General features: G+C 43.8%; 1 protein-coding gene across 1 annotated transcript in view; it reads right to left on the bottom strand.

The window, feature by feature from the left end:
* LOC130077755 (NACHT, LRR and PYD domains-containing protein 12-like) overlaps window positions 1-23585 on the bottom strand; it is a 415411-nt gene that overhangs the window by 369017 nt on the left and 22809 nt on the right. Inside the window, exon 4 of the mRNA XM_056243090.1 lies at window positions 6885-7058. Coding sequence (XP_056099065.1) covers window positions 6885-7058 — 174 coding nt within the window. The remainder of the gene's footprint in view (window positions 1-6884; window positions 7059-23585) is intronic.

Below are 23585 nucleotides of genomic sequence, written 5' to 3'. Positions count from 1 at the left end.
TGAAATTCCAGGACTTTCAAGGACTTTTCAAGCACTACTTTTTTTGGATTTCAAGGACTTCAATCATCACTTATCAAACAATATCTTTATTATTATTTTTATTTATTTATTTCATTTTATTTTTTTACTCAAATTAAATGTATATGGTATCTGATGTTTCACTTCATAGAGGTCAATCCATTGACCAGCGCTGTCAGGCATGGGAAATCCCCTTAACCATTGAAAGGATATTGAAACTGATTTTTTTTTCCATTAATATATATGATTGACCTGAAAAATGAAAGTTGTATTATATACTTATCATATACTTAATATCATGCTCATAGCCATGAGAAATAGCTCTATATCTCAGACGGGCTGCAGCGTTGATTTAGCATGAAACACCTGTATTTAAAAAAATAAAAAAAATAAAAATCACAATATTTTGAATTAGGGATGCACCGATACCACTTTTTGCAGAACAAGATACCGATACCGTAACCGATCCCTGAATTTTGACACCATTTGTAAATTTTTAAACGTATTAGTAGATAAACCCGAAGAATATAAATCATATTAGTTGGCTTAATTTGTTCATCAAATATATATTTCTTGCAATTATTTTCATGCTTAATTAAGCCTGCTAAAATGCATTGTATGAGCTTCTGTAACTGTGCATTCTATTGCGCTATCATATTTTATCTTTCACTGAATAGCACAGCACATATTTAGACTAGAGCCGCTCCAGAAGGGTCAGTGCTGAGGATTGGGTCAGTGGTACAAATGTTTAGACACCAGTGAAATATCTATTATTTAATCCAATTTTGATACTACAACAAAAAACTGCCAGCCTAATTAATGTGAATTTAAAACATTATTAAAGGTAAGCAGTCAGCAACAAAATAAGAATGAATAATCAACTTACAAATAAATAAAATAATTTGTAAATCTTCTAGTAGCTGTGCCAAGACAAATCTGAATCACCTAATTCCTCAAATACGTTGTTGAAATATTTTGTCCTGTTGCTTTTATGGACTCTCTATCTATGGGCTTCTCCTTGACTTTATGCCTCTATGTCCCCCCGATTGCCTCATAGACATTAAAAGATTGCCTGCGAGCTTCTCCTCCTGTCTATACGGTAGTTTCTCGAAAGTGCGACAGATAGTCGCGTGGTTATGACGCAATCGTTAGCCTATTTTTACAAAAACGGCTTCTACGGGGCCATAATGTAAGATACAAAGTAATGGAGCCTTTTATACATTGTCGTGTTTCTTTAGAAATAAATAATGGACAAATTAAGTTTTTGGGCGTCTCCGATGTGAAGTTATTTGCTGTCAAAGTGACGCCAAAATGAATGAGAGTCAATGTAATGCTAACAGCAGGTGAAGTTCTGCTACAATGGCGGCTCCCGCGAGGCTTCAGTTTTTGGCTGATGGATTACCCCCTTGGTTACCCCCCAAAAAATAATTCGCCACTAGATGGCGGACCAGAACATAGTCAAAGGATAATTTAAGAAATTAATTGATGACTAATGCAACTAGAGTTGCCTGTGACAGACTGTTACAGTGTGTTTTGTAACTGGTAGTGAGCTGTTACTCTGTTAAATCTTGTAGTAGGACAGTCGTTAACAAAAAGACACATTTGTGTCACATATATAAAAGTCACATATCTTAGCAGAAAGTTGAAAAAGTTGCGTTTACTTCACACAAGAGCAGCCATTTTCCCGTTGACATGGTAACGTTATGAAGTGACTTAATTATGCGACGTGAACATCATCGAAAAGCTGTAAAACAGGAAGCACACATTTTATTTATTCATTTTTACAGAAGTTGTAGCATATTCCTTTTGTAAAGTTACAGAACTTGTTTGACTCAATGTTTTGTAAGTTTGAGCCATGTGTTTATTAAAGGTGCCCTAGAATGGGGTTATTTTATTATTTTATAATGTTTCCTGGGTTGCCCTTATAATGTTAGTATGTTTTTTAGATCAAAAATAGTCATAATTTAGAAATAAAAGGCATTTTTCCTAGCCTGATTTTAGCCTCTGATTTGAACTCTCTGTTTGAAGGGGCGTGTCTTCTGTGAGACTTCAGTGTAACTGGCCACTGCGGTGATTGGCTGACATGCTTGCATATTAAATAGCTATGTATTACATGTGAAACTCTCGAATACTTTTGGTACAGCTATTAAACGTTTTTACTATTACAGCTATCGAGATTAACGAATCGTGAGATGTTTATAAAGTATTTAAATCTATTTCCATCACATAAAATGTTGTCGTGATGAGCATTGAGCAGATGACAGTCTGTTGATCGCGAGACAACGCAGTTTCTGCACTCTCTCTAATGCTTTCACCAATGCAAACACGATGATGTACATACAGTAAGAGCTTCGTGGTGCAGTGTAACAGCGTCATTGATTTCATGAGTTTGGCAAGTGTCCAGATAAACTTGCGCTGTGTGGAAAGATTGCTCTTTGATCGCTTTCTGTATATAATTTATTCACTGAGAGAAGCCTGCTTGATATTGTCCCAGGTTAGAAAATTAGTCCGTGGTGAAATGGGCAGAGCAAACTAACAACTTCGAATTAGACTATTGCGGTATCCGATTATAGATAAACATCAACCACGCCTGTTGACATTTCTTTTCTGTGGGAAGGGTATGAAAAGTCCTCACATCCCCTGCACAGCCTGGAACATAGCATTTATCTGCCATTTTCCCAATGATCCTCGCTTGTTTCTTCACCTGCAGAACTTCCGATGATTCGACTGCGCAGTGCCTGGCATTGAACATGGGCTGGCATATGCACATTTTTGGAGGTGTACATATTAATGATCCCGACTGTTGCATCACAGTCGGTGTTATGTGGAGATTCGCCTGTTTTTCAGGGGTGTTTTTCAAAAACGAGATTTAAATAAGAAAGAGCAAACAATGCTGTTTGAGACTCGCTGTATGTCATGTCCATGTACTGAACTCTTGTTATTTAACTATGCCAACATAAATTCAATTTCACATTCTAGGGCACCGTTAAGGTCTGAAATAAAACAAGATGAGAACTTAAATATTCCCTGCACTTTATGTGATGTGTTATGCTTGTTTATCAAAGGAAGTAATAAGAACTCTTTACATTAAAGTCCCTGTAAAGGCAATTCTAAAAAAAAATTCTAAACACATTATAAATGTTAGAAATGTATTGCTAAAACAAATTACAAAGACTGTGAACTGTGAAGTACTGAATTGTGGAGTTAGACCGTTAAAAAGTTTTTCACCATTGCTGTGTCCTGGATTTTTTGGGCGGGGCTACTTGATGACGCACTGGTGCCCCTGAGCTCCTGGACACGCCCCTACTTTATGACACACTGGAGTGCCTGAGCTCATGACACGCCCCTACTTGATGACACACTGGAGCCACTGAGCTCCTGGACACACCCCTACTTGATGACGCACTGGAGTGCCTGAGCTCCTGGACACGCCCCTACTTGATTACACACTGGAGTGCCTGAGCTCCTGGACACACCCCTACTTGATGACGCACTGGAGCCACTGAGCTCCTGGACACGCCCCTACTTGATGACACACTGGAGTGCCTGAGCTCCTGGACACGCCCCTACTTGATGACACACTGGAGCCACTGAGCTCCAGGACACGCCCCTACTTGATGACGCACTGAAGCCCCTGAGCTCGTGGACACGCCCCTACTTGATGACGCACTGGAGCCACTGAGTTCGTGGACACGCCCCTACTTGATGACGCACTGGAGCCACTGAGCTCCTGGACACGCCCCTACTTGATGACGCACTGGAGCCACTGAGCTCCTGGACACGCCCCTACTTGATGACGCACTGGAGTGCCTGAGCTCCTGGACACGCCCCTACTTGATGACGCACTGGAGTGCCTGAGCTCCTGGACACGCCCCTACTTGATGACGCACTGGAGCCACTGAGCTCCTGGACACGCCCCTACTTGATGACGCACTGGAGTGCCTGAGCTCCTGGACACGCCCCTACTTGATGACGCACTGGAGTGCCTGAGCTCCTTGACACGCCCCTACTTGATGACGCACTGGAGCCACTAAGCTCCTGGACACGCCCCTACTTGATGACACACTGGAGTGCCTGAGCTCCTGGACACGCCCCTACTTGATGACACACTGGAGCCACTGAGCTCCAGGACACGCCCCTACTTGATGACGCACTGGAGCCACTGAGCTCCTGGACACGCCCCTACTTGACGGACTGGAGTGCCTGAGCTCCTGGACACGCCCCTACTTGATGACGCACTGGAGTGCCTGAGCTCCTGGAGACGCCCCTACTTGATGACGCACTGGAGCCACTGAGCTCCTGGACACGCCCCTACTTGATGACGCACTGGAGCCACTGAGCTCCTGGACACGCCCCTACTAGATGACGCACTGGAGCCCCTGAGCTCCTGGACACGCTCCTACTTGATGACACACTGGAGCCACTGAGCTCCTGGACACGCCCCTACTTGATGACGCACTGGAGCCACTGAGGTCCTGGACACACCCCTACTTGACACACTGGAGCCCCTGAGCTCCTGGACACGCCCCTACTTGATGACACACTGGAGCCCCTGAGCTCCTGGACACGCCCCTACTTGATGACGCACTGGAGCCCCTGAGCTCCTGGACACGCCCCTACTTGATGACACACTGGAATGCCTGAGCTCCTGGACACGCCCCTACTTGATGAGACACTGGAGCCACTGAGCTCCTGGACACGCCCCAGTTGATGACGCACTGGAGCCACTGAGGCCTGCCCCTCCCCTAACAAGAACACATTCACATCAGTTTGCCCCTCAATCGCGAGTTACCGTCAGTACTTGACATATACTTAATTTTGAGTTTACAGGGACTTTAAGGTAGTAGTCTAGTGAGAACAGGGTGTTGGGGGAATCACTTTTTTTTTTCTCTTTTTCATCAAACCGCAGTTTTTGTAAGTTTGATGAAAGTTCTTGCTTTCAATTTTTGCAAGTTCCCGCAATTAGAAAGTCAAGAAAATATTTCCATTTTGCTGCCAGGAGTGGACGAGCTGCTGAAAGCTAAACTTCCGTCAACGAGCGCCGCCAAACAGACGGAGCGCAATAGAATAGGAGCGCAATAATTCTGACTAAAATATACATTAAAATGTAAAATTTTCTAAAATATTTGTTGTTGTTGGTGAACATAAATGTACTATATGTAGAATTTCAAACATACAAGTGTATTTTTATGATAGCAATTTTGTATTTATTTATTTTCATTATATGCACTGTTAAATCAGATACAATACATGTGTACAATAACAATTCTCGGGAAAAATAACATTAGGATGTCCAGAAATCAATTTCAATAGTACATTGGGTCATTTTGGGTACTTAATCCATGACATGATTGACAGGTCCAGTCTAAGGTTCAGACCTGCTTCTACATGCTGCTTCAGGGGGTTCATTTCAATATCATAAAAAATGTCATGATCTCATGTTTTCATCATAATGATAAGTACAATTATGTCACTTTTCCAAATCACTCGATATGTTCACATCTCTAATCCAGTGTTTCAACTGCAGAAAGATATCAATAAAACATCTTGAGAATAATATTACATTTACCTCAGGCATTTAGTGTTGACAGCAGGTTCCAGCAGTTCGCTAGTGAAATTAACTCTAGAGAGAAGCATTTCGAATATGCACTATATTAGCCAATTCATTATATTTACTTAACCTGTTAGTAGTGTTTTGATTATTTAATGTACGTTTAAATATATTTGTCATGAAAACAAGTTATGACAGCCACTGTGTCAATGATTATATTTCAAAAATGAATTTGAGTAGAAAATTAACTTCATAATTATATTTAGAAGTTAATGCAGAACCTGCTTTATTTGCAATTTACATGGTTTTTAATATTTGAGGGTTAATTATTATATTTAAAAATCAATAGCAACTGAATTTAATAATTTGAGCTCTGTTGTTAGTTGTAAAATGTAATATTATAGTAATGTGTAATGAAGGGCTTCTTATAGCAGTGGGACTAAATATCGATCTGGTGATATATCGTTGTTCTTCTCCGTGCGATACAATAATTGATACGCTGGCGCCAAATATTGTTATTTAAATTAATAAAATAAGGGTCTAAATAGATTAACCTGTTCCCAGCGTCGCTACTTCATGGCTCTTCACGGTAGCGCTAACACATGAATGAGGGAAATGTGAACATAAGTTAACTAGCCTATGAAAAAGAGGTTTTTAATAGGGATGTGCAAGACTAGTCGACTAAACCGTACAGCTGCTACTAGTCGACACTGAAAACTATAGATTACACAGAAAAAATACACAAGATTTAATCGTTCAAACTACTGTCAGTTTAATGTTTCTGTGAAGAGCAGCGCAAGCCGTGGAAACGGAGTGAGGCCGGTGGAGCAAATGTTAAAGCGATGGTTCACTTTTAATTTTCATAAAATGAAAATTTTATTTAATTGTCATTTTTGGGTGAACTATCCCTTTAATGAACGTCACTGAGCGCTGCACCGTCTGGAGTCCCAGGAGCTCTGAAGGATAAGCGGAGGAGTGACGACAGTGGAAGACGAGAGAAGACCAGGCCTGGACATTTACATTGTGTTTTGTCTATGTATGGGCGGCAGTCGACTATGAAGCTCCTGCCGTTTACTTTCGGTTTACTGACTTTAAAACTTCCGTTTATCGTTCTCCAGTTCCCCTTTTTCTTCCCTGCATTTATTTAAATTTATTTAAACACATGTACACATTTGTTTAAAAGAGAAAGCAATTTCGCGTTTAGTTTACTCCCCCCTGCTGTACCGAACCATGACTTCAATACCGAGGTATGTACCGAACCGTCATGTTTGTGTACCGTTACAACCCTAATGTTGACACATTTATACAATCTTACCTCAGTAGCTCCAGTTTACAGTGAGGATCCTTCAGTCCATCAGAGAGCAGCTTCACTCCTCTGTTTCCTAGTTTATTCTCAGTCAGATCCAGTTCTCTCAGGTGTGAGGGGTTTGATCTCAGCGCTGAAGCCAGAGCAACACAACCTTCATCTGTAACACCACAATCCCTCAACCTGTAGAGAACAATGACACTCTTCAGTCTATCAGTTCAGGCTCAGATATTTAGGAACTTCACAATCAGAAACAAAGACTTAATCCATGACATGATTGACAGGTCCAGTCTAAAGCATGAAGTCTTCATAATTTCTCCAGCACTGTACCGCAACTGTCCGCTGACTTGCACACACCTAGAGACGTTTATAGTTGACCCGCTTGCCAACATACTATTTTTTTAAATGGCACGGTTTGGGGAAAATTGTCACAGTTATGTTCTGTTAAATTCATTTTCATGGACTTTTAATTTGTTTATCTTCAGTCACATGTTTCCTTTGTTCTAGTTTCCCGCCACTCATGAGTTGCTATGGTTACTGATATGATTAATCATTCTGTTCAGCTGTGTATCATTAATTACCCTCGTCTGCCTTACTATTTAAGTTACTGTGTTTACACTTCTCATTGGTTTGGTCACATTAATGATAAGGTGTGTTTGTTCGCTTGCCTTTTGAATTGTTCGCTTGTATGGAATTTTAAAAGCCTTTTTTAACATGATCTTCATCTTTCTAAACGTGACTAGTGGTGGGCAGATTGAGGCTTCGTGAAGCAATGAAACAGTTGAACCAAATGTGCAATATTGTGTCGAGGCTTCGAATCAATCCCAGACCCGTCTCAACGGTGACATCTAGCGGTCGCTTGCAGGTGTTGATCTGAATCAACCTTGACAACGAGCCAAAAAAAAATGTTTTTTTTAAATGTTTTATTATTGTAGCTATTTTTCTAATATGTGAAGCTTGTAACTTGTAGGCTCCTCACTGTGCAGAATGTTATTTTCTCACTTTTTTGGAGATTCTTATTAAAAATATGAATTTCTCTTCTTTGGAAGTACTTAGCCTACATTTTTTTTTTTTTTACAGATAATTTCTCCAATCTTTGGAAAAATCCTCTCACAAAAACCCACTAGGTCAAGATGAGTTGACTTCACTTTTATACAGATGTGCGATTGTGTGGTCTGTTCCGACCCTGTCAATCAAACACTGAATCGGCGGAGCACGCCACCTGTCGAAACACTCATAAGCTTCATTTAGCCGTAGTCACGTGACATGGGTGTTTTGAATCACGCTTCGGATCAGTGTTTCGAAACATCAGCGCTTCGGGATCTCGCAAAGCTTCGGAACGACTGTTTCGCGTCAGCCATCCCTAAACGTGACAAAAATATTAGTGATGGCGAAGTGAAGCTTTCTGAACCACCGAAGCTTTCAACACAATTGTATCAGAAAAAGGTTCATTACTCGAAGCTTTTCAAATCAGAGCTCGACGAGGACCTCTGCTAGTGAAAGTGAGGGAAAGCGCTGTCGCTAAATGTTTCACAGCCGACCAACGCATTATTCTAAGAAGCAAAAATTGATGAATGAATGGATTAATAATTAATAAATCAATGTATTAACAGGGTTCGTACAGACTCTGTCAAATGAAATTTCAGGACTTTCAAGGACTTTTCAAGCACTACTTTTTTTGGATTTCAAGGACTTCAATCATCACTTATCAAACAATATCTTTATTATTTTTATTTATTTCATTTTATTTTTTTACTCAAATTAAATGTATATGGTATCTGATGTTTCACTTCATAGAGGTCAATCCATTGACCAGCGCTGTCAGGCATGGGAAATCCCCTTAACCATTGAAAGGATATTGAAACTGATTTTTTTTCCATTAATATATATGATTGACCTGAAGAATGAAAGTTGTATTATATACTTATCATATACTTAATATCATGCTCATAGCCATGAGAAATAGCTCTATATCTCAGACGGGCTGCAGCGTTGATTTAGCGTGAAACAATTGTATTTTTTCAACAAAAAAAAAAAAAAATCACAATATTTTGAATTAGGGATGCACCGATACCACTTTTTGCAGAACAAGATACCGATACCGTAAAATCCCTGAATTTTCACTGCATTTGTAATTTTTAAACGTATTAGTAGATAAACCCAAAGAATATAAATATAAATCCAATTTTGATACTACAACAAAAAACTGCCAGCCTAATTAATGTGAATTTAAAACATTATTAAAGGTAAGCAGTCAGCAACAAAATAAGAACGACTTACAAATAATTACAATAGAACAAGGAAAGGCTACAAATGAAATAAACAGTGTTTTTAGAGTTTTTCGGTAGATTCAATATTTTTCAATCCTGTAGTAGGACAGTCATTAACAAAAAGCCACATTTGTGTCACATATATAAAAGTCACATACCGGTATCTTAGCAGAAAGTTGAAAAAGTTGCGTTTACTTCACACAAGAGCAGCCATTTTCCCGTTGCCATGGGAACGTTATGAAGTGACTTAATTATGCGACGTGAATATAATCAAAAAGCTGTAAAACAGGAACCACACATTTTATTTATTCATTTTTACAGAAGTTGTAGCATATTCCTTTTGTAAAGCTACAGAACTTGTTTCACTCAATGTTTTGTAAGTTTGAGCCATGTGTTTATTAAGGTCTGAAATAAAAAAAGATGAGAACTTAAATATTCCCAGCACTTTCTGTGATGTGTTATGATTGTTTCTCATAGGAAGTAATAAGAAATTACCCTTTACATTAAGTTAGTCCAAAACGGTACTAAAAAGCTGCCATTGGGCGCATAATGCCCCCGAGGGATCGTAGGATGATCTGGGATGCCCAGAAAAGGATTATGCCTTTTTTAAATAACCCACTATATTGGGCAAATGTCCCGTTGACCCCCCCCCCCCCCCACTCCCCCCACTCCCAGGCCACGCCCCCATCCCACGTAACCACTATTTGTCCAATAACCCACTATGTTGAGCAAATGTTCCGTTGACCCCCCCCCCCCCGACTATTCCCGAGCCACGCCCCCATCCCACGGAACCACTATTTGACCAATAACCAACTATAGTTTTTAAATGTCAGGTTGACCTCCCCAATGACAACTCCCAAGCATCGCCCCCTTCCGACGAACCCACTTTTTGTTCGATAACCCGTAAAAAAGTTTTTTTCACAAAATCCCCACAAGTTTAAATTTCAAGCTAGCCTATCTCTGGAACCAATCCGAATTGGGGCCCCATAGTCGGGGGACACGGGTGCCTCCTAGTGGTCCCCACACACCCCGAGTATGGAGTCCCAACTCGGCTTACTTTTCCAGTTACACCTGGTCAAATATTAAAAATCAAGCTGTTATATCTCTGGAACAGAGTCGAGTTGGGGCCCCATACTCTGGGCACACGGGTGCCTCCTAGTGGTCCCGATACACCCCGAGTATGGAGTCCCAACTCGGCTTACTTTTCCAGTTACACCTGGTCAAATATTAAAAATCAAGCTGTTATATCTCTGGAACAGAGTCGAGTTGGGGCCCCATACTCTGGGCACAGGGGGGTCTCCTAGTAGTCCCCACACACCCTAAGTATGGAGTCCCAACTCGACTTACTTTTCCACTTACGCCTGGTCAAATATAAAAAAACAAGCTGTTATATCTCTGGAACAGAGTCGAGTTGGGGCCCCATACTCTGGGCACAGGGGGGTCTCCTAGTGGTCCCCACACACCCCGAGTATGGAGTCCCAACTCGGCTTACTTTTTCAGTTACACCTGGTCAAATTTCATGGCTGAAAAAGTCAGTCTTGGGGTTATGGTTAGGGAAAATTTTTGCCTTCGCTCAAGAGTATGTCATATGTCGCTCGGGGAGGGCCAAGGGGTCGGCTTGCTGAATTTGGGGCCCCTGGGACATTTCTGTAAAAATCCCACTCGCCCATTAAATGAATGTATTTTCCGATAGTGGTTTCGCGGACACCTCTTTGAAATGGCCGATCGACTAGGGGCGCCGTTTTCCGTCTCGCCACGGCCCCCTGGTGCGGCCGGAAAAGTTTGGTGGCCCTGGGACCTCGTTCAGTGGTCGAAAGGTCGAAAAAGGGACGCTCGTCCGCAAACCCGCTACGCCGATAAGTGCCCCGTGGGACGGCCCCCGTACGTAGACGCAGGGTCGTGGTACATTGAGATTTGAGATTTTGACCCTCCAGGGGCCCCTGATGCACGGCCCCGAAGCGTGAAAAACTAGAACCTTCCTGAAAGAAGTGTGCCACTTATACCCAACTTTCACTCAAAAGGCTCTTAGGGTACATGAGTCAAAGAGACTATAAGGCCGAAATTAGGGTTAAAGGGTGAAAATGTGTTGCCTTCGCTCTAGAGCCCAGCGCTTTTGGTATGTCGCTCGGGGAGGGCCCAAGGGTCAGCTTGCTAAATTTGGGGCCCCTGGTACCTTTCTATCAAAATCCCACTCTGCCATTAAATTAATGTATTTGCCATAGTGGTTTCGCGGACACCGCTTCGCAATGGCTGATCGACTAGGGGGCGCCATTTTCTGTCTCGCCACGGCACCCTGATGCGGGCGGAAAAGTTTGGTGGACCCACGACCTCGTTCAGGGGTCGAAAGGTCAAAAAAGGGACCGGGCGTCCGCCATGAGACAGAGATTAGTGTCAGAGCCTGAAAATGTTTTGCCTTCGCTCAAGAGTCCGGCGCTTTCGGTATGTCGCTCGGGGCGGGACCAGGGTTCACCGTGCCGAATTCGGGGCCCCTGGGACATTTCTATAAGAATCCCACTCGCCCATTAAATTAATGGATTTTTCCATAGTGGTTTCGTGGACACCTCTTCGAAATGGCCGATCGACTAGGGGGCGCCATTTTCCGTCTCGCCACGGCCCCCTGGTCAGGGCGGACAAGTTTGGTGGACCTACGACCTCGTTCAGGGGTCAAAAGGTCGAAAAAGGGTGAAAAATGTTTCTCACTCCATGTTTCTGTGTGTGTGTGTGAATGAATGAACGAATGAATGAATGAACGAACGCACAGATAAGCACTGTTACAGACGAAATAAAAGACAACATTTCGTTGACTAGTTTTGGATAAAGTTTTTACTCTAAAATAGACATCAAATAAGCTTTTGTTGGGAGTTTCTGCTCATATGTTAAATATATAGTATGTTTTGTCAATAAACTAATCAACTAAGATGTTATAGTGTTTGTTCCAATGCAAGCTATATCAAAATAATGAATCCTCAACTTTGAAATATGTATGATCAAATGTATTGGCCTACTTGTCATGATTCTGCCCTCTTGTCGTTGATTTTCTCTGGTCATGAGGCAGGATCATGACAGAATCATGTTTTGTGTACAAGCGCATGGCCTGTTTGGGCCATGTGCTTGTGTTGTCTCGTTACGTTACCCCGCCCCCTTGTTATCCCCGTCTTGTCATTATTGTCTAGCCAGCTTCACCTGTCCTTGTCATTAGTGTTCCCCTATTTAATCCCCTTGTGTTTGCTGTCTTGTGCCGGTTCATTGTTTTATATTGTGAAACTTTGCGTGATCCACTGTGAGTATTTGTCAATAGTATTGTCCAGAGAGAAATTCTGATTCTACGTTTGCTGTTTTGTTTATCGTCAAGTTATTTGTCAAGTCTTAGTCTAGTTTAGTCATTCCTGTTCCAGTCCTGTTTTGCCCCCTCGTGGGTTTTGTTTTCTGTTTTGTGACTCAATAAACCCTGTGTGTGCATTCAGTTTGCTTTTGGGTTCGTCTATCTCCACCCACATAACAGAATGAACCAGCCAAAACTGAACCCAGCAGACAGTATGTCCTCCCTGCTCAAGCGACAGTCGGAGATCCGTAGACAATGCTGGTTGTCGGCTCCCACCAACAGTGAGAGGGGCGAGCTTCTATTGCCCCCCCCAGGGTGAGTGGATCATGAGGAATTATGCCCGACTCTGGGATCATTTCTCCCGGGAGGATCCGCAGACATTTTCCTCAGGGTCTCCACCTCCGGCCACACTTCCAGTCATCCCTGAGGGTCGCATGTTGGCTGTCGCTATGCTCGCGGACCAGGCTCACTCCGTTCCGACTTCCGAGGCGTCATCTGCACCTGCTGATCTCCTTGGCAAACGAGAGAGACGGCTGTCGTGGGAGTCGTCTTCGGAGTCCTCTTCTGCTGAGACTGCAGTCCATGCTGTGCTTCCTCAACTGGTCACAAGCCCGGCTATGTCTTCTGCTCCGCGACCCAGGAAGAAGAGGAAGAAGGGAGCCTCTTGTCCTCGGTCTCTGTCTCCCCCAGAGCCCGCTACTTCAAGCGCCGTCCATGAGCCCGCTCCAGCAAGCGCCGTCCATGAGCCCGCTCCAGCAAGCGCCGTCCCAGAGCCCGCTCCAGCAAGCGCCATCCCAGAGCCCGCTCCAGCAAGCGCCGTCCCAGAATCTGCTGAGAGAGTTGGGGCCGATCTAGCCGCAAAAGAGGTTCTACAATCGGTTTCTGCTCATCAGGAGATGCCCATCTTCCTTGCTGCCAAGACCCTGTCTGATTATTTGTCTTGTCTAGCCAAAATCCTTGAAGTCCCTGTCTGTCCTGTCTTGTCCCCAGCCCCCGAGCCTGCTGCTGTGAGCGCTGCACCCAGTCCTGCCCCTTCGCCTGCTATGTCCCCCGTCAGGAGCCCCGTTTCCTCTTCCTCTGTGTCCTCTGTCTCTGAGTCTTTTGCTGCTGCCACTAATGCAGTATCCCCGTCTGTTTTCCCTGTCTCCACTAGTCCCCGGACTGTTTCCCCGTTTGTCCCTGTCTCCACTAGTCCCCGGACTGTTTCCCCTGTCGCCACCAAACCCCGGACTGTTTCGCCCAAGTCCCCTCCTCGTGTGTTCCCCTCCAAGCCTGCCCGAATTCCTCGGTCCCCGCCCTCATCCCGTGGACCTAAGACCCCCAGCACACCCATCCTTCCTGGACCACCCCCCATGAACTCTGTGATTCCTCCACCTCTACCATGTTTGTTGTTTTTATTGTTCCACCCCAACCCTGTTATTGTTTTCTCTTGCATGCATTTGTTAGTTTTTGTCATGTATTGTTGGTTTGTGTCTTTGTCACAGTCTGTCATGTCCCGTGTTTAATGTTCCCTTGAGGAGCGTCTGGTAGCCGCTCCTTAAGGTGGGGGTTCTGTCATGATTCTGCCCTCTTGTCGTTGATTTTCTCTGGTCATGAGGCAGGATCATGACAGAATCATGTTTTGTGTACAAGCGCATGGGCTGTTTGGGCCATGTGCTTGTGTTGTCTCGTTATGTTACCCCGCCCCCTTGTTATCCCCGTCTTGTCATTATTGTCTAGCCAGCTTCACCTGTCCTTGTCATTAGTGTTCCCCTATTTAATCCCCTTGTGTTTGCTGTCTTGTGCCGGTTCATTGTTTGATATTGTGAAACTTTGCATGATCCACTGTGAGTATTTGTCAATAGTATTGTCCAGAGAGAAATTCTGATTCTACGTTTGCTGTTTTGTTTATCGTCAAGTCTTAGTCTAGTTTAGTCATTCCTGTTCCAGTCCTGTTTTATCCCCTCGTGGGTTTTGTTTTCTGTTTTGTGCCTCAATAAACCCTGTGTGTGGATTCAGTTTGCTTTTGGGTTCGTCTATCTCCACCCACATAACACTACTAAGACATTTATGGAAAAAGACAATTTTCTTTTCAAGATGTTTCCAACTCTAACTTTGAACCAATTCTGTAGAATGGCCCATATAACCTATTTGAACAGGATTTGTTTCCAGGTATGACTAAAAATGTGCTTTTGACTTTCATTTATATTTATATTTTATATATATATGTGTATATAGTTCTTGCATTCTTTGGGGTCCTTGCATTCTTTCTCACACCTGAATGAAAGGCTCATTATTATGCAGGGTCTTTGTCTTCTTAGGTGTGAACCAACTAATTATTCACAAGGGGGTTGGGCAGTTGACGCCCATTCGCATATTGCCTTGGCAAACAAAAAAATGTTTTTCACAATTTTAATCAATCTATTGTGTTATGTGAATGATTAGGCAGGATGATTTTCAGATCATTTTGAAGCAAAAACTCTAGGCGACAACTTCCATTAGTCAAAAGTCTTGTGGACACATATTTAGTATGTGTTTTGTGGCCTTATTTCAGAAACTTTAATTTTTAGTTTTTTCAATAACGATGCATATACAATATTCTCTCAAAAATACAAACATGTACATACATGTTGCTCACATATTATGGTAGCCCCGTTTGTGCTATATAGAGTGAATTTACACCTTTGCCATTAACATGTTTATAAATAACTGAAAAAAGCACAAATGTCAGGGCATGTCAAAACATCCCAAGGGCCCCAAAAACACCTTGGTCCCCAGAGAGTAAAAATGAGTGTCCGCGGAACCACTATTTGGCGGCAAGTTAGATGGATAGATATATACTAACTGGGCCATGCGCAGTCAAATGGGCTCTGTTTCGTCTCTCTAGCGCCACCAGGCGCCGAGATATGCCCGGGTGAGTTTTTGGAAAGATACGGGTGAGTGGCCCCCCCTGAGTTGACCCTGCCCCGATATATCGAGTTCCATAGTTCCTAGGGAGCTGAAACTCGGTTTGAGTACTAACTGGGCCACGTGCAGTTGAATGGGCTCGGTCTCGTCTCTCTAGCGCCACCAGGCGCCGATATATGGCCGGGTGAGTTTTCAGAAAGATACGGGTGAGTGGCCCCCTGAGTTAGGGTTATGGTGGCCTTCAGCACATATGCTGAAATCCCCAATTCTTTACAGGGAAAATCATTGAAAAATCATTTTTTCAAATAATGTGGGTTATTGGACAAATAGTGGCTTCGTGGGATGATCCCACGTAGCATTTATGCCATTGTATGAAATAGTGGGTTCGCGGACAGTGGAATTTTGGGATGGTACTTGGTGCTACGGACTCTGGGTGGCCTGCAGAGTGCAGTAAAATAGCTTTTATCAAGACAGGAACTTTAATTAAAATTTCTATCAAAGAAACTGTCTGAATCCCCATTCAATAGATTGCAGGTGGGATTGTGTTTAATTGTAGCTTATTGAATGAATGGCGGAAAATCATTTTCTAAACATAGTGTACGAAATAGTGGGTTCGTGGACAGTGGAATTATGGGATGGCACTTGGTGCTACGGACTCTGGGAGGCCTGCTGAGTGCAGTAAAATAGCTTTCATCATGATGTTGTTTCTGACTTAGAAATTTAGTGGATTCGTGGGACGTGGGACGGGGCCCCCCGACCCTGCCCGCGTGGGTCGGCCACCCGGGGAGGGTCGGCGGGCGTAGTCGGCCGGACCCCCAAAAATTTCATCTAGTGAGAACAGTGTAGGGGGATCACTTTCTCTTTTTCATCAAACCGCAGTTTTTGCAAGTTTGATGAAAGTTCTTGCTTTCAGTTTTTGCAAGTTCACGCAATTTCATAAATAAAATAGAATAAAATTGCATAAATATACCGCATATTCCATCACATTTTTCAAGAAAACGTGCCGTATAATTAAGGATTTTTGCCTGCAATAATCACAAAAAACCTCCGCATTTTTCTGGAATGACTTGAATAAGCCCATTAACCCTTAATCAGTGTTCAAAAAGAATAACACTTATAGTGTTTGGGGTCCGAAAGACCCCAAACTTTTAAAGAGCGATTGCATAAGGAAATATATATTTTTTTATATGGAAAACTATATATATCATTTTTTTTATTTACTTCTCAACTATACATTTATGCTGTGTTTTTGTGGAAATTTGGAAGTTGTTTACCTATTTACTGGACAATTACTTAACTAGGCCATAAATTGGCTCATGAAATTATTTTTTATTTTTTATTAATTAAATCTAAATTGTTTTTGGACATTGCTCTATGTGTTAGGGATAGAATACTGACATCTGCAGGTTTGTGGAAAAACTTTAGAAATTATAATTAAAGTGAGAAAGTGCAATGACCACATATCTCCAATAGAGGTCCATATAGGACCATATAGGACTTTTTCACTTAATTTTTCTTGATGCTTCAACTTCTCCTCACAACTTTATGAGATATATTTTGTGAATATATATATTTAAACATTCTGAAAACATACAAAATCTATTTTTGTCAAAGTTAGAATTTGTTGTCGTTGTTTGATATATATTTTGAATTATCTTGCTTTTGCAAATTATTATACATACATTTGCAGAAACATTACAAGTCACATTTTCCCTCTCTTTCTCTCTCTCTATGTGTGTGTGTGTGTGTGTGTGTGAGTGAGGGAACATGCTTTTTCCATGTTGCATTTGTGAAATTTTTTCAGATTTATGCCAGTTTAGTTGATTTTAGATTTTTTGCCAATTTCTATAAAATAGCTCTCAGTTGCGGTCACATACAGATTAGATCAAGAAAATATGATCATATAACACCGATTTTATCATCACTACATTGGTTACCTATAAAGTTCCGTATTAATTACAAGGTATTGCTACTGACTTATAAAGCCCTAAATGGTTTAGCTCCAGTCTCTATTTAACGGATCATCTATCGCCCTATAATTCATCGCACTCTCTTTAAGATCACTAAATTCAAGGCTTTTGGTTATACCTAAGATATCTAAATCCACCAAAGGAGGGAGAGCATTTTCACATTTAGCTCCAAAGCTCTGGAATAGCCTTCCTGATATTGTTCGTTGCTCAGACTCGCACTCCCAGTTTAAAACTAGACTAAAGACGCATCTCTTCAACCAGGCCTTCATATACATTTTTTTTCTTACAGTTACTGTAAATCCGGCCTCTAGTTTATGAACGCCAGAGTAGAACTGGCCCCCGACTGAGCCTGGGTTCTCCCAAGGTTTTTTTTTCTCCATTAGGTCACTTGATGGAGTTTTAGGACACCAGTAGGTCACTTGATGGAGTTTTTCGGTTCCTTGCCACTGTTGCCTTTGGCTTGCTCAGTTGGGGATATTCAAATTAATTTACCAATCATTAATACCATTGATCAGCCCTACCTAACATGGATGTTTTTTCCACTAAGAAACAAACATTGTTATGTTATTTTGATTGATACTGTGAAGCTGCTTTGATACAATCTATATTGTGAAAAGTGCTATATAAATATACTTGACTTGACTTGACATACATGTGTGTGTTTGTGTGTGTATGAGATAGAAAGTTCGTTCCACTTTGTCTTTATGCTCTAGGACAGGGGTCAGCAACAGATCGCCAAAACTGTCCCGCGCCGCAGATTATTCTTATAGCGGCTGGTTCTGACGTAGATCTGTCATGACAGCAACAGTTACTCACAATCACTTCGTCTTTAGTGATTTTGCCATCAAAATAAAAGTACGAGAACGTTTTTGCAGCAATGTTTTATTTTGAGTGAATTGAGAGCTTTTAATTTGAAAAGTTCTGAAAGACATTTAAAAGAGTCTGTGGATCGCTTCGTTGCAGATATAAGCTTTGCATTCACAACACTACGTAGTGTCAGATTTTGCTGTATTTGGCCGAGCAGTGGTTTGGGTGGCTCGCCAATGTATTAGATTTCTCCAATACATAAAATAAGTAAGCTTGACCAGAGTTCTTGTGGGGAGAAGAATTTATTGAAGGTTTGTAGTGTAGCAGTCCTTCAGCATCGATGTTAGCATGTCGCCCTTCAACAATCTTAACCCAAAGTTCTGTCTGTGAGACAGAACTTTATACAAACAATAGAAACCTGTTAGGACCTCCCACAGGAGATCGATCTAACTTGCTAATCCACTCTGAGCAATGCTGATTCTTTGTCATTCACACCAATCAGTTTCTGTGGGCCATACATCTGAATGGGCCATTTGGCACACACATTTGCAGACACAGACAGAGTGGATTATATCTGATACATAGTCACAATGTAAATGCATCTGACTAAAGTTAACTGAAAATACACATAATCTTTCAATCCCTCATCTGATCATTTTTGATCACAAAACAAACTTAATTAATCATATATACAGCATGCTGCATACAGGCTCCATTACTTAAAATTACAGTATAAAAGTTTGTGGTGAAACTTTGCATCCTCTTGAATGCTTGAATCCTCTGGAAGCTTTTATTTTGGAGTTGTGATCTTTTGGAAGTGGCAGATAGTGTTATGTTCCCTTCCGAGGGAACTTCCGCTGCGTCGAAATCGACACTACGGGGAATGCCCTTAGCATGACGCGTCTGAAGCCTGAATCCAACTAGTCCAATCCTGATTGGTGCTGCGTGATGACGTCAGCCGTGACGTCGTATGTGACGGTGAGCGGAACTATAAAAAGGGCGCCGGAACCCGGAAGCAGTAGCTTTCTGTCCTTCAGCAAGCGTTATATGTGAATCTGTCTGTCTTATTTGGTGTTGTTTGTTCGGTAAAAACAAGGTAATTGTGATGGAGAAGAGTGTAAAGCAGTTCAGACAGTGTGCGTCCCCTTGCCCACGCTATTTAAGCGAGGGTGACACACACGAGCTCTGTGTTGTTTGTTTGGGAGTGGAGCATGCTCGGGCAGCGCTTGAGGGCGCTGCCTGTGCAAATTGTGAAACATTGCCCCTGAGAACGCTCCGCTCCCGCCTGAGCCTGTTCGATGAATCAGGCCAGGCTCGCGCTCCCCATGGATCAGGTCCCGCGTTTGTCGAGGCATCGCGGCACTTGCATTCATGGGGATCGCAGAAGGATCTGACAGATAATGTTGAGACGGCTGCGGCCCTTTCTCAGCATTCATCTGTCAGTTCTCATGGTCCCGCTCACGGTTCGGGAGCCCGCCCTGCGGCTTCTCCCGACCGCAGAGAGGATCTAGAAGGAATCCGAGGATTTAGATATGCTCAGCGTCGAGGCAGGGGGGTGTGAAATTCCATCACCACATTCCCCTGCCTTTGAGGAGCTGCTGGAGGTTGTGACCAGGGCTGTGGCCAAGTTAAATATCGATTGGCCCCCAGAAGTGCAGGAAGCGACTAAAAAAAGTAAACTTGATGAGCGCTTCCTGCAAGCCCGGGCACAACCTTCGCGCCGGAGTCTCCCGTTCTTCACCGATCTCCACACTGAGGTGTTGAGATCGTGGAACAAGCCTTTCTCTTCTCGACTTTCCAGTCCCGATGTGCATTTATATTCATCGATTATGGGGTCGAGAGAGAAGGGCTACGGGACGATGCCACGGGTTGAAGAGGCTTTTGCAAACCACCTCTCGCCCGATGCTGCATCGTCCCTGAGAGCTCCGGCGCTTCCCTCCAAGCCCTGCCGTACCACCTCGGCCTTGGTTGGGAAAGCTTATATGGCGGCAGGTCGGGCTGGTGCATGCCTGCATACTATGGGGCTGTTGCAGGCATACCAGGCCGACCTCCTAAAAGAGGTGGACAACAGCGGGGAGGTCGCCTACGACGACATTCGCGAGATGCGTCGTACGGTGGACTTGTCTCTCCGTGCTACCAAAGAGACGGCCCGCGCAATCGGCCGTTCTCTAGCAGCATTGGTAGCTACGGAGAGACACCTGTGGCTGAATCTGTCGGGCATCGGGGATAAAGACAGGGCTTTCCTCCTCGATGCCCCGATTTCGCCTACTGGCCTCTTCGGCGACGCAGTTAACACTGTCGTCGAGAGGTACCAGGAATCGAAACGACAGTCAGCCGCACTAAAACACCTTATCCCCCGCCATCGTTCTAAGTCTCATGGGTCTGCTGCCAGGGGGCAGTCCCATGAGGCAGCCGCCAGCTCCTCACGCCTGCAGCAGCAGAAGGAGAGTGTTGCCTCTCGTGCTCCCCCAAAGAAGGCCTGGAGCCAGGGGCAACACTCTCAACCGAAGTCTTCCAACCCTAGGGCAGATCTGAGGACTGTCATTCAGGCTAGGAAGGCTTCATCAAAGAGGTCCTGATGCGTTGCGCAGGCCTCTGAGGGTGGTCCCCTCCGTGATCGAGCAACAACAGCTCGCTCCTTCACGGAGCCCTCAGGAAATCGATGTATGCTGCCCGCCGCTACGTGCGCTTAAAAATTAAAATCGGTTAGTTCCTGCCAGTCAAATGCTTCAGGTCACCGATATCTCTATTATAAGACCAGAGGTCAGTCCCGAGAGACTGATCCCCTTAGTGGATTATTTAGACACCTGGAAGGGTCTTCAAAATATATCTCAGTGGGTCCTGCTCACGGTAGAAAAGGGGTACAGAATTCAGTTCGAATATCGTCCACCTCGATTCAGCGGAGTGGTTCACACGCTGGTCAAACCAGAGCAGGGTCAGGTCATGGAACAGGAAGTTCAGTCCCTCTTGGCAAAGGAGGCCATAGAACGTGTTCCTCCTCAAGATTGGGAGACCGGGTTCTACAGTCGGTACTTCATAGTTCCCAAGAAGGATGGGGGGTTGCGCCCGATTATAGATCTCAGGGTATTGAATCGGTCTCTGAGGAGATACAGGTTCAAAATTTTAACTATGCCTCTAATTGTGAGTCAAATCAGATCCGAGGACTGGTTTGTCACCATAGATCTAAAGCAGGGGTCTCAAACTCAACTTAACTGGGGGCCGCTGGAGGTAGAGTCTGGGTCAGGCTGGGCCGCATCAAGTATTCCACAAAAAAATAGTATTCAAGTATTCCAAAAAAGGAGCACAACTGATCCAATCTTCTCAATATTTATTATTAACGTTTCTTCTGAACTGTTCCTCTGAATTTGAACATTCCTTTCTGTACACGATTGGTTCTTCATGAACTGTCCTTCTGACAGTTGAAGTTCATTTTTACAAACTTTCTTTGTCTATAACACATATTTGTGATATTTATATTTGCTTATGTCCTTTTTATTTTCTTTATACAACACATTAATGATATTGAATGTTTTTTTTTTTTTGGAAGGCACATTTCCTTTTATTATACTTAGAAAAACAATTATTGCTTTTGAAATACAAATATTTGCAGTCATGTCTGCCAGTCTTATTGAATTCTTTCTACACATGTATAGTGTCTCAAATTACTGACTGCACAAATCAAAGCAAACCTTCTTATGAACCTGTTGGACACATATTACAAGCTCAAAATGATTATTCTCACATTGTTTTAGAGCAGGGTCTCTCTCCAACACGTCGCTCGCGAGCTACCAGTAGCTCGTGGCCTGATTGGTGGCAGCTCGCCAAGGGGCCGTTCACATATCGCGCTCACATATTTTGCGCGCTCAAGTTCGTTATTTCAAATGTAGGCGCGCGGCAAGCGCGCTCATAATTTGAGCGATGCGCTCATTTTTTCCAGGCGCAGTATGTTTGTACTTCGCGGTTGTCTATGACAACTATTGACAACAAACCCACCGTGCCACGAGACTATCTATGGTAGCCCATAAGGGATACAATTTAAAAAAAAAAAAAATTTAAACGCGGCACACGCAACGACGGGCCGCACTAACATTAAACTTTAATGTCAAGTAGGGGGCCACAAAATATCACCCTGCGGGCCGCAAATGGCCTGCGGGCCGCGAGTTTGAGACCACTGATCTAAAGGATGCTTACTTCCATATCTCCATCCTTCCTCAGCACAGGAAGTTCCTAAGATTCGCTTTCGGGGGAGTAGCGTATCAATACAGGGTTCTTCCGTTCGGCCTAGCACTGTCCCCTCGCACCTTCACGAAGTGCATGGATGCTGCTCTTGCTCCTTTGAGACTTCAAGGCATTCGCATCCTCAACTACATCGACGACTGGCTAATACTGGCGCAGTCGCTGGAGTTGGCAGTTCAACATCGAGATGTTGTTTTGCATCACCTGAGGTGCTTGGGGTTAAGGCTCAATGTCAAGAAGAGTTCGTTAATTCCTCTACAGAGAACAACTTTTCTGGGGGTGGTTTGGGACTCAGTTACGATGCGGGCACAGCTGTCTCCCTCCCATATAGACTCCATCCTGACCACAGTAATGAGTGTCAAACTAGGCCAGGCTGTCACTGTCAAACATTTCCAAAGGGTTCTGGGTCTTCTTGCAGCAGCGTCCAACGTTATTCCTTTTGGCCTGCTGTATATGAGGGCCCTGCAGTGGTGGCTCAGAACCAGAGGGTTTTCCCCGAGGGGGAACCCTTTTCGCACGATCAAAGTAACGCGCAGATGCCTTCGTTCGTTGGTCATGTGGAAGAAACCGTGGTTCCTGTCCCTGGGTCCTGTGTTAGGAGCACCGTGTCAGAGAAAAATTCTGACCACGGATGCGTCCCTCACAGGCTGGGGTGCGGTAATGGAAGGCCGCTACACCAGAGGTCTCTGGAGGGACTATCATCTTTCTTGGCACATCAATTGCCTGGAGATGATGGCTGTGTTTCTGGCTCTCAGGCATTTCCTCTCGGACCTCACAGGCCATCATGTTCTAGTGCGAACAGACAACATGTCGTGGGCTCGTATTTGAATCGTCAGGGGGGCTTGAGGTCGCACCCTCTGTGCAGACTGGCGCATCAAGTCCTCCTATGGTCCCAGGGAAAGCTTCTGTCAATCAGAGCAATGTTTATCCCGGGACACAGCAATTTGGGAGCAGACATCCTGTCGAGGCAGGGGCTGAGGCCCGGGGAGTGGAGACTCCACCCCGAGTCGGTGGAGTTAATATGGAAGGAGTTCGGTCAGGCGGAGGTGGACCTATTTGCCTCCCAAGAGAATTCTCACTGCCCGCTATGGTACTCCCTTACTCATCCAGCTCCTCTGGGACTGGATGCCATGGTACAGACGTGGCCGAGGTTACGTCTGTACGCGTTTCCCCCGATCACTCTGCTCCCAGGAGTTCTAGAGAGGGTCCGGCGGTACGG

The sequence above is a fragment of the Rhinichthys klamathensis genome, unplaced genomic scaffold, assembly GCF_029890125.1.
Source record: "Rhinichthys klamathensis goyatoka isolate OS25496 unplaced genomic scaffold, OSU_Roscu_1.1 h1tg000776l_1, whole genome shotgun sequence".
Taxonomy (NCBI): Eukaryota; Metazoa; Chordata; class Actinopteri; order Cypriniformes; family Leuciscidae; genus Rhinichthys; species Rhinichthys klamathensis.
Note: the sequence above shows the minus strand (reverse complement) of the source record. Positions and strands in the feature narration are given on the sequence as shown.